Here is a 12,402-nt window from a genome sequence, read left to right as displayed (position 1 = left end):
AACTACAAAGGATTGAGCAGTCAAATTCGGAGGCAAGATTCGCAATCTTTGAGAGTACTCTGACAGTATCCAACTACAGGGTTGGAATTTCAGATTTTAAAAAATAATATTTTACGTTTTTTGAAACTTTTTGAAAAAATCACAAAAAACGTCATATCTCGAAAACTACAAAGAATTGAGCAGTCATATTTGGAGGCAAGATTCACAATCCTTGATAGTCCTCTGACAGTACCCAAAAACAGGGTTGAAAATTTCAGATTTTAAAAAACAATAATTAATGTTTTTTGAAAATTTTTGAAAAAATCACAAAAAACGTCATATCTCGAAAACTTCAAAGAATTGAGCAGTCATATTTGGAGGCAAGATTCGCAATCCTTGATAGCACTCTGACAGTACCCAACTACAGGGTTGGGAATTTCAGATTTTACAAAAAATAATAATAATTTGTTTTCTGAAAATTTTTGAAAAAATCACAAAAAACGTCATATCTCGAAAACTACAAGGATTTGAGCAGTCATATTTGGAGGCAAGACTCGCAATGCTTGATAGCACTCTGACAGTACCCAACTACAGGGTTGGGAACTTCAAGTCTTATAAATTATTTTGTTATTTGAAATTTCTGAAAATTTTTGAAAAAATCTCAAAAATCGTCTTATCTCGTTTCCTTCAAGCTTTGTATTTAGATGATTCGGGCATTCAAAATTGGAGGCAAAATTCGCAACCCCTAATTCGATTTTTGGGCTGCTTAATTCAAACTCGGTAAAATAACCACTAAGATCAAATTGGAAAATCGAAAAAAAAATCTTAACCATTGCAACATACGATATAGCTTAAACATGCAAAAATAATACGTTGAAAAAGCTTAAACATGGCGAGATAGTGAAGCCCGCATTTAAACATATAATAGATTATAATAAATCATAATAATAATATAAATAATAATAATAATACTTATTATAAAGATCAAAATAAAAATCTTCAAAATAATCATAAGAATAATAACCATAAGAATAGCCATAATACTAAAAATCATAATAATTAGCCGAAAAAAAGCCAAACAAAATGAATTGTTCCAATTTTTTCATCTAAAATTTGATTTCACTTTGAAAACAAGCATGGCCTCAACATTCTGCAAAATGTGCACAGCAACTGGCATTGCTTATTGTTTCGACCATTCTCGAAGTGTGAGAAGAACTATGGCTGAAGATTTGTTTTTTTTTGCCAGCCAACTGCCTCGAGGAAAGCTAGTAGAGGGTATCATTTTAAAACCTTATTGGTCCCGACTAAAATTCTAAAATTAATTTTAAAAAAAACTAGCGCTAGGTGCTTTTACATAAAATATATGGAAAAAAAACAGCAAAAACGAATGCAACCGTAAAATAGACATTATACCCAATGCGTATTATTTCAAAATTTGAATAAAAACTTTGACTTGAAGGTTTCCTAAACTAAAGGGTCGACAATTTCAAATTTTTATTCTTTTTATGAAATTGAACACTTCTGATACATTTCAAAAAAAAAATGGAAACGTTATATCTAAGAAAATGAAATGCGTAAAGCAGTCATATTCGGAGTGCAGATAAAAATCCTGAGAAAACCATAAAACACCCGCCACAGCGTTGAGTTTTTGAAAAAGCGTTAAAAAGGGGCATATCTTAAAAAACAGTATCTGTTCAGCAATCAGAATTGAAGGCAAGATCCGCAACCTCTAAGCGTACCTAGAGACCACCCACTTAAGGGTGGGGGCAAACATTCCAACCCCAAAAAGTATCCCGACAGCGCCTGAAAACAGGATTAGGAACTGAAAACTTTGTGAAATTTCCATAAAAAATTTTAAAAAACGTCATATCGCAGAAAATAAAAGGATTTGAGCTGCCATCTTTTGGGGCAAGTTTTCGAACCTCTGAGAATACCCTGACAACACACAATTACAGGGTAGAAAATTTCAACTTTTGTCAAAATTTAATATATAAAATCTTTGATTTTTTTTGAAAATTTATAAAGAAACGTCATATCTCGGAAACTAAAAAGATTTGAGCAGTTGGATTTGGAGGCCCGTTGATAGGCTACTCTTAAACAAAAACACAGTGAACTTAAAATCAAACATCATTGCCCATTGATAGGCTACCCTTAAACAAAAACACAGTGAACTTAAAATCAAACATCATTAAAACTTGAACAAAAATAAATTCTTCAGTGAAAATCTATTTATCGAACATAAACAATTCTATAAATAGGTTAGAGCTGCTGATACTGCTATGATATATAGTATATTTGAGACCTAGATACTAACAGAAAACACACAAGAAAACACATACCAAGAAGAACCGAAAAACAATTCAAACAAAAATTCAAATTACATATTCAAACAAAAAAAATGGGTAATACATAGCGCCTGATGAGATTGCTGCCTTTAAACATTTTTTTCCAAATTGAATATATTTCTAACCATACTTTCAAACTGAGAGGCGAAACACTAATAACTGAATTTTTTTTTGAATAAGATTTACACAGAAGCAAAGCTGAGGTTCGCAAACACTAGCAAGAAAACAACAAAAAAAGCAGCTCTATGAAGTGAAACAAGAAAAAATAGAGAAGTTTGAAAAGATTACAAATAAGCCTTGAGAATTAAAATTTTCACTGTGGCGGTTCGATCATACAAAACGACATAAATTTGCTTGTAAAATTTGGAATATAACAAGCGTAAGCCATTCACACTTACTTTGCATGTAACTAATGTGAAATCATAAAGCCAAATGAAGTATACATTTCAAAAATTTTTTTATTGTACTGTTGTTTGAAACAAATGGCTTTTTCGATTGAATTTAAAATGCACCAATTGTGTTAAATTATTGCTAATCGAATATCAAAGCACATGCAATCAAACAGCCGTAAAATTGCCACCAAAAGTGGCACCAATATTTGTGACTTAGTTTGGAAAAAAGAAAAGACGTACTATTACACTACGCTCCTAAGCTGGAAAGTGTAATGAATGAAGGAGGCATAGATGAATAATGACTCACATCTGATTGATGCGGTTCTGGTGCAGTTGTAAAGGATGGCCAGTTCTCCGAACAGCTGGCCCGGTTTCATCACTCTCAGCTGCTTCCCACTCCCCTTGAACACCTCCACATTACCCTCTACACAACACAAACACATGATTATTTTCAAAGAGGTGAAATGGAACTTGCTTGATGGTCTCAAAAGGTTAAATGCTCAAAAGAACCTCTAATATACTGACTGAGTTATTTCAATTTGCACACACTACCTGAGATCTCGTTAACTATTTTACCCCACTACGGTACCTAGTAACGAATTGCCACCCCTACAAAGAAAAAAGCAATGGTTAAGCATATGTAAAATTTGTGGCTAGAAACGAATCTCCACCCCGTGCAAAAGAGGGAAAGAGATCCCACTACCTGATCGTATAACCGTTCTGACTGATAGTTTGCATAGTATTTTTTCAACCCCGGGAGTAGCTATCTTATTCTATTGCGTGTCGCATTTAAGAACTATATTCGATGTTTCGTAACTAATTAGACTTGCCTTCGATGACGAACATCTCGTTTCCCACTTCGCCCTCTTTGATGATGGTGTCGTGCATCCGCACCACCCTGGGCTCCATGCAGTCAACCATGTCCAGGATCTGCACCTTGTCCAGCTTCTTCAGGAAGTCATTCCTCACTATAGCCTCCTCGATCAGCTGCTTCTGTCTACAACACAACAACAATCATGATTCAAGGTCAACCAAAAAACCTAATGATCATCACGTAAAAAATGCTACCAGCCTACCGTTACCCGGAATATTATACCCAAAAGGGCCAGCCGAAAGGGCTACTCAAAAGTTATACTTTTCAAAAAGTTCAAAGGAAGACGGTTATTGAACCTGCAGGCCCCCCGCTGCCTATCCATTCCTTTGATGAATTTGATGATTTTTTGCCCAAAAATGTTCATTAATTTGAATCAACAAAAAACTGGTCAATTGTTTTGAAAGTGTCTGCAAAAAACAATCTATCGTCCTATAGCTACTTGAATTATTTTGAAGAATCTGATATTAGTGATATTTGCTAGCTAAAATCAATCTAAAAGAATTGGAAAAAAACATGACAAAAAATAGAAAGTTCACTCCTTTCCATACAGTTTGTTTTCATAAGAATTCAGAAAAATTATATTGGAGCTAAAGGTCACCTAGCAAAAAACTGAAAACTATTCTACTTCTAACATCTAGTTCAAAATTAGATTGAATTTATGCCATTTGAGGCCCAATTGTCAGCTTCACTCCATCCAATGGAACTTAAGTACCATACGATGTCCATTTTTAATTGTTTTTAGAGAATGGAGAGAATAAAACTGTTCAGAGAAGACGAGGATGAGAAACGTTGTCGTCCTCCCAATTACATTTTATTGTTTATGAGAGGCACTTTCATTTCAGGCACTTTAGCAATACAATATATGACACCTTAACTCAATTTTGTATATTTTGAGCAATATCATATTTTGAACAATATCACATTTAATATCTCATTTATTGTTTATGAGAGACACTATCATTTCAGGTACTTTAGCAATACAATATATAACACCTTAACTCAATTTAGTACATTTTGAGCAATATCACATTTAATTTCAATTTTTGAGTTTAAAGACAATATATCACCTTAGGCTCTTTGAATTTCCCGTATCTTTCATGATCAAGCTGTTTTGAAACAACTATCCCAGTTTGAGAAATTTGATTCGATAGAAAAAATTTTTATCCTGCTGAAACTAATTATTAAAATAGGAAGTCATTTACGTTTTTTGCGCCATTAAAACTGTTATTTCAGAGCGCAATTTGCCTTCTATTTAGAAATGAATATGAACGAAATTTTAAAAAAAAGACATCAAAAGTCAAACCGCAAAAATAATCAAAATTAAGCGTGAAGAAAGTTTTAAGATAATGGAAAAAATCAACACTATTTATATAGGTTATTTAACTTCAGTCACTCATAGAAACTAAAAAACTTTCTCACTGTTAAAAAAGACTTGATACAATCTTTTCAACAATAACCCCAGCATTGCCAGTCACCAATACCCAAATCCAACGTTCCTATGCAAGTAAAGCTAGATAGAAAAACAGAGCAAGTGAGCATAGAAAAACAAAGAACGAAACTGTTTAAAATTTATTAATAATAATCATCCATCAGATTTTCCATTTGGCCATAATTTATGACAAACAAGTATCTTGAAAACTGCAGAACGCTGTAAGTGCTTCGCTAAAAACTGCAGAGTGAACTTCAGTGATGCCATTAACAAGTCTTATAACTTTCGTAGATTTTGTTTTGGTCGGAATTCTGCTTTTCAAAAAAATTAACAAAATTGCAAGAGAGAATTAGAATTGACTGATCCTCGACATTTCAACTTTAAATCTTTAACTATTTGAGCTAGCATGGTGATTTTTGGTGCTTCATTTCGGCTGATTCGGCCATCCAAGAATAAGACAGACAGCTTACAAACAAGGGAACCAGAGCTTCGCGCCAATTATGATACATTAACAAGTGCCAAAATTAGAGCGTAAAAAACTCAGTAAAAACGCGACGCATTTGTTTTCAAAAAAAATTACGATCTAGTTATTTTCTAACGCTTAAGATTCATAAAAGCTCACTTAAACAACCAGGCGAATGATATATTTGTTAAAAAAGAGGAAAATCTCTTTTTTACGCTGTAGTTCTGGCATATAGATCTTTTTAATTATTGCGATCAGAAACAACCATAATTTCAAAAATGTTTAAATTGAAAAATTTCAAAAATGTTTAAAAGTCAGGCGCAACTACTTGCAAATAACCAAAAACGATAGAAAATTTCTTCATTTTTAGTAAAACTGCTCAAATTATAGGCAAATTCCGTGCTCTGGTAGCTAAGCCGACAGAAGATAAGCAGACAAACGAAAGTCAGACCAAGATTTTTTGTCATGAGGAAAATTGCCCGTTGAAAAAAACAGGTCATGGCCGAATCGAGTAACCCATGTAAAAGTTTTCATGAACCTAAGGAAATCGAAAAAAAATGATAGTTTTAAACGGGCGGATCTAGGATTTTCTCGAGGGGGGGGGTGGCGGATTTTCAAAAAATTTGTCGACCTTTTTTTTTAGATCGACCGAATTGATTTTTCAAGCTCTCCCTAAGCACGTTTGGTGTCCTACAATTTAATGACATACAATTTAACACCGTACATTTTAAAACTTAGTCATTTCACTACTAAACAATTTAAATCGACAACAATATAACTCCTATTTTCCAGTTTAACACAGTACATTTTAACACCTAGTCATTTCACTATTAAAATTAATGCTTTATGAATTCCTTATCTTAACTCTTATCACACCAAAGTTAATCCTGCAATTAACACACGCACCATAATGAAAAACTTTGTTTATCTTAGTTATACATGCTAAAAGGAGTCTTACCAATTTACTTAAGACTCTTATCTACAGGTTTGTAATTTATTTTCAATTAGACTTTTCGCTAAACCTTTATGATTACTAAAAAAGCTGCTTGTGCTAATTCAAAACAATTTGCCGTAAAAATTCTGACAAAAATTAAATTCTGACAGTCACTTTATACTTTATTCAAGTGATAAACAAACGCAAACACAAGAAACACATTATGATTGAGTCTTCTTTCGAGTTCACAGTTTCATCTAAAAACAAGCCAATTCTTATAGCGTCCGGCCATGAATTTTATTTCAAGCGAAAAAATAAGTTTACAGAAAACAGGATTTGCTCAAAATATCAAACACATAAATATCGAGCAACTGCCATTACTGAAAATAACGAATTAATCGAGACGCGTGGAGAGCATGACCACGACATTTCAGCGGGAAAATCGGAGGCCCGAAATGTCATAAAGCATATAAAAGATCTCAGCGAGAGATTTACCCCGACTGTTGCAGTTGCAGGCGTTAATTGATTTAGCACCCAACTGCCGGCCTGAAAAAATGTTGTTAGATTTTGAGCAAGCTGCTCTTCAGTCCTTCCAAAAAACATTCCCCGAAGCACATTTATCGGGTTGTTTTTTTTCATCTCTCCCAGAGTTACATGAGAAAAATTAATGAATTGGGTCTGAAAGTGACCTACGAAACAAATCACGAATTAGCGCTGGCTTTAAAAATGCTGCCATCCCTTGCATTTGAAAAAAAAGAAAAGATCGGCGATTCCTATGACATGATTGTTCAAGAAATTCAAAATGTATGCGACAGAAATTGCTTAGAACCCGAGAAAATAGAGAAAATTGACGAGTTGTGTCTGTACTTCGGCTCTACTTATATAAAAAGCTTGGTGCCAAACCGTGAAGTTTCATTCCCACCCTCCCTTTGGAACCAGCGAGATGCGGCCGTGATGGGGATTGCTCGAACAACAAATGCTGTCGAGGGATGGCATTTCGGGATTCAATCCTATTTCAGCGGAGCCCACCCAAATATGTGGAAAGTGGTGGGTAGCCTGCAAAAAGACGCTTCCGTACAAAAACTCAACTTTTTTGATGCATCGAGTGGCCATAAGTTCACAAAAAAGAAAAAGTATCGAGTATTGAATGAAAGAGTACAAAACATAATGTCCGTTTACGAAGACAAAACTGATCTGTACTTTTTCAGAGCGTTATCTAGTTTGTGCTAAACCATTGTAAATTTTATTTCATTTTTGTTTATTCTTTCGTATTATTAAATTTCAAATTTTAATCCTACTGAAATTTATGTCAGCTTTTTTTGAAAAGACGTTTCCTTGCAGACTCCCGGAAACGTAACTAAACGCAAGAACATGACTCGTGCCTTAGCAATTTATTCCCAGGACAATCGCCCTTATTTTCGGGATGCTAGGTTGGGACTAGGGGCTGGCAAACCCTTTAGCTTTGCGTTTATGTGCCAACAGTTCAAAAAAAGCTGACAAAGCGATCAGGTCATAAGTTTAAGTTCGAGAATGATTCTAAAAATAATGACTTTAAGGCTTTTGGCATTGGTTAAACCTTTTTTAAATTTCTATACCGGCTGAAAATGTCTAGAAAATCAGGCCATATTAGTCAAAAGACGTCTAATTATTTGCGGGCTTTTGAAGTTCATTGAACTATTGCTTGTTTTTGGTTCATTTTGGAATGATTCATTGAAAATATTGGCAAGGCCATTTCATTTTGGTGTTAAGTTGTTTAGAGTTAAAAAGGGGGGAACCGCACGTTTTAGTCCCTGTTTTGGCCAAATTTTCTGCGCCGCAGGCAAAATTTTGAAAAAACTGTTTAAAAACGTTGACCAAAAAATCGCGTTTTTTCGGCGCGCGCTCCCCCCTCAAAATTAGTATATACTGGCGCCAAAGGCGCCTTTAGAAAAATTTTATGGTCGGTCGGCCAAAAATTGATTTCTTAACAAGTACCAAAGGGGGACCCTTTGGGTCGACAGGGGGTCGAATCCCTGAGGGGGGGGGGGGACGTCCGCCCCTGGTTTTAAATAGTATACAACATTATTATTAGAACTAACTATTTTACTTTCTACCATTTTACTTTCCAAAAACCAACACTACGAGGCAATTTTCTTTCATCATAATAGCACCGCCCAGTCTGTGTGACTCTATAATCCCGAGACAACCCTTCAAAATGTTGTTTAAGGAAACCGACTTAACGAATTGTTGCAATTCCCAACAAATATGTGCTAAGTATATTTTGTCGACACATTTATTGTATCGCGAAATCCGCAATATCCAAACATCAAAAAAATCTCAGATGTGTAAGCCATATCTTTGAATTCCAAAACACCAAAGATCAAAGAAAAATTGTTGCTGATTCCACAACAAAGCCTTGCTGCGGAATCCGTTTGCGATTTAAAAATACCCCATTTGTCCTCCCAATGAGCCCAATAAGGGAAAAAAAGATCAGTAGATTATATTTTGTTCCGCTTGGCGATTTAAAAGCTTAAACACACTGAAGAAGCTAAAATTCATTTGCGTTTTTACGCAAATTGCAATTTGGTAATAGGAAAGCTTAAATGGCTTCCTTTTAGCGAACGCATTTGAATTGAACTAAAACAAGTTCAAAGACGTGTAAAAATATACTAGACATAAGCAATAAACTATTTGATCAGATTTGTATTCAATATAAGTTGACTTGTGAGGTTGGAACTGTGAACTATTGCACATCAACCGTCCATTCTTGTCTAAGCTGCAAGTGACAAACTATTCACGATTCACTTCGCCTCACCCCACCCTAAATATCATTTTCTTTCAAACGAATTATTGAAGTTTCTGAAGAAGAACTATGACCAGACAATTGTACTATAATTGAACAGTAGCCGCCTTCTACTTAAAGCGGTTTGGTTCTGAATCATGATCATGTAATTTTTCTCCTCTCCACTAAGCCCGTGTCTGCAAATTACACCAATACAAAGCAATGTCATTTCATTTTTAAGCACCACCCCCAGCCCCCCCCCCACCTGTGGTACCTTTCAAATATTATAGAAGATGGAAGGCGATAGTTAAAAACATCGCTAAATGTATCAAACCACTACTAACCAACAAGCTATTAAGAAGAATTTTATTGATTTCAGAAAGAGCAAAACAAAAAAGAAAACAAAAATAAACGCATCACAAATAATTTCGAATTTTCCCAACGCCTTAGTAAGTTTCATGTTCTCTTCAAACATCGATCAATTCCTTTCTAAAATGGTCAGCTTTGAACTGCATCTGCTTAACGGCACAGCTGGTGCAGAAACACATAACACAAAAGTCAGTGATAATCGAGTGGTTGGGGTCGATATTGAAACTTTCGCGAAATTTTTTCCTGGCGACACTCAAAAGCACACAACACACAAGTGTCAGAAGGCAAAGAGCAATCATGAAACCGAATATTAACTGCCCATCCGAGGTGTTCAAGTCGTAAGCCGGTGGAGGTGCGGTTGTGGTCGATTCTGTAGTGGCCGACTGTTTCACAAACAACCCATTTCTTTCAATCAATTCTAATTCTGATCCACTTTTTGGATTCAACTATCGTTTAACCTTATCGACTTCAATATCGACCTTATCAATATTTTTAAATGAGGCTCGGAAATAAATTCTTACAAAACTGCCAAAAACAGTTGAAAATGTGTCAAAGAAATGAGGAGACCAAAAACCAAATGATTGATTTTTTAACAAACTCAGAATTTCAAGAATATCTTTAGATAAAACTTTTTGATCTTTAATCGATATCTTTAACTGAGGCTCTGAAATAAATTCTGAAACACTGCTAAGCAACGGATGAAAAAGTATTGACTTCTTAACTTTCTTAACACAGAGGCGAAGCGGAGGTTCGCATCACTTGCGATACCACAAAAACAGCATTGCAAGCTACCAGACAGGAATGGAAAAGAGAGCCTCTAAGTTGAGAGAAAACCGACTTAATTATCTACAAATTTTTGAAAAAACAAGCCAAAAAGGCGTTTTTAGGCACTTTTTGGAAAACTTAAAAATCGTGTTTTTTTCGGCACGCGCTCCACAATCAATATTACTATATGTTTTAGGGTCATTCAGACCAAAATCGACATCTCAAAAAAATACAAAAAGGAGACACTTAAAATACTTTTTTGAAGCTAAAAGGCAGTCACGTTTGCGCCAATAGAAATTTCGTAATTCAAGTGCGTAATTTGTCTTCCTTTCAGCAAAATATACTGAGGAACATTGAAAACGCAACCATTTTTACTTGGTCGAAAAAAATTAACTCATATCTTATCTCACTGATGCGCTTTCCATGTCGCCCATTATATTTGAAATGAATATAAAAAAGAAATAAAAACAGCGTAAATAGTCAAACCGCAAACAAACCACATTGAGCGTGAAAAACTTTTGAAGCTTTCCTGGAAACCGAAAAAAAATCCCCACGACCTATGTAAGTGTCTTCACTGAGTTCATTGACACTAAAGAAACAAATATTCAGAAGCTAACTGCTAGTAAGTAAATTGTTGTGTTGTTTTCGAACCGTTGTTGTTGCATGGGTGCTAACTTCAAGTCTCACTTTAAGCTCAATGTTGGGTTCACCTAATATTGATCCGAAAAATCTATAGAAATCAAGATAATCTCCACAAAAATACTTTTTAATGGTCGATACAGATTTCTCTGCTTCAATTTAAAATTTAATTCGCTATAAAATGTAGAAGCACGGACAAAAAAATTTTTAAACTCATAACGCTTGATGGTGGCAAGCATTAAAAAAGTCCAACAATCCTGGAAAAAATAGTCGTCGCTTCACTTCAAATTCACAGATATTCTGTGCATCATTGTCAAGCAAAAGCGTCATTCATTTAACAATAGAAACTTCTTCAAATTTCTACGTATTTAGTTTCGAGTTACTAGTATGCTGAATTAGTTTTTTCTGCTTTTCAGTACTTCTGATAAATTGCCATTCCCTGAGTTCAACTCATTCATCTTATCGACTGGGAAGATATTAAGAGATTATCCGGAAGTGGAATTTCCTAATCTAGAGATATATCGTAGTGCAAATATCCTTTTCAATGCTGATAGCTAGCTTATTATGTGAATTAGAAATGAAGAAAGACTGAAATTATAAAATCATTTATCTATTTCGGATCAATATTTAAAATAGCGTCTTCACCTTCGAAATGGAAACTGTTGAACAGATTTCGGATTGAAAATAGTCGCTTTTCATGCTCGTGATGATGATGAGCATCGGCTTGCGTATGATCATTATGGCTTATCGAATACCCAACTTGATATGCTCCCATTCCAAAGTACACTCCAAAGGGAACAAAGAGAGGCACTAACAGAAATCAAGCTACTCAAAATTACTTAAAAACATGGAAAACAGGTACATCTAAACGCACAAAATCTGGGGATAAAACAAAAATACAAAAAATTGAGTTCTCGTTCTTGCAGTTTTTCACCCAGCTTAACTTTCACTTACTAATATAAATAACAGGAAATTCGAACTACACATTTTTTCTTGCACAATATATGCTGTTTCATACTATGACGTTTTATAAAGTTATGGGGTTTAAAATTTGTCATATTGATAAAACTAATGGGCAATAAATTTCGTACTACAGCATAGAAATTTCTGAACAAAGTTAGGAAAAAACAAAAAAAAAACTTTATAGAAAGTAATAGAAATTTATTTGAAAAAATTTAAATCTCTAGTATTTGGTTGTCTAAATTTCCTAATTTATTTTCTGGAAATTCGATTGAAGTAAATGAAGAAAGAAAGATCACATGCTATAGTAATACAACGTTACGGAATATCGTTAGAACTTTCCGACAAATAAAGCTGGTGAAATTGATATTCTAGTAGAAATATCAACTTCTCAGCAAATTTCGTCTAATTTAGTGGAAAACTGAAAATATTCAGATTAATTTTTGACATTGAAAAAATTGTTGGAAATTTTTGAATCCGAAACACAATTAA

General features: G+C 34.4%; 3 protein-coding genes across 6 annotated transcripts in view; 1 reads left to right on the top strand and 2 right to left on the bottom strand.

The window, feature by feature from the left end:
- LOC134847846 (ankyrin-1-like) overlaps positions 1 to 12,402 on the top strand; it is a 287,174-nt gene that overhangs the window by 183,474 nt on the left and 91,298 nt on the right. The window lies entirely within an intron of this gene.
- LOC134847847 (transmembrane protein 135-like) overlaps positions 1 to 12,402 on the bottom strand; it is a 138,061-nt gene that overhangs the window by 45,061 nt on the left and 80,598 nt on the right. The gene's annotated exons all lie outside the window — the stretch shown is intronic.
- LOC134848220 (cGMP-dependent protein kinase 1-like) overlaps positions 1 to 12,402 on the bottom strand; it is a 57,526-nt gene that overhangs the window by 12,316 nt on the left and 32,808 nt on the right. For all 4 annotated transcript variants that reach the window (XM_063865601.1, XM_063865602.1, XM_063865604.1 and 1 more), the window contains 2 exons: positions 3,547 to 3,713; positions 3,024 to 3,140 (listed from right to left, as the gene is read on the bottom strand). In XM_063865601.1, the coding sequence (XP_063721671.1) occupies positions 3,024 to 3,140; positions 3,547 to 3,713 (284 nt within the window). The remainder of the gene's footprint in view (positions 1 to 3,023; positions 3,141 to 3,546; positions 3,714 to 12,402) is intronic.

The sequence above is a fragment of the Symsagittifera roscoffensis genome, chromosome 6 (genome assembly GCF_963678635.1).
Source record: "Symsagittifera roscoffensis chromosome 6, txSymRosc1.1, whole genome shotgun sequence".
Classification (NCBI taxonomy): Eukaryota; Metazoa; Xenacoelomorpha; order Acoela; family Convolutidae; genus Symsagittifera; species Symsagittifera roscoffensis.
The sequence above is the reverse complement of the archived record's forward strand: the minus strand, read 5'-3'. Positions and strand labels throughout refer to the sequence as shown.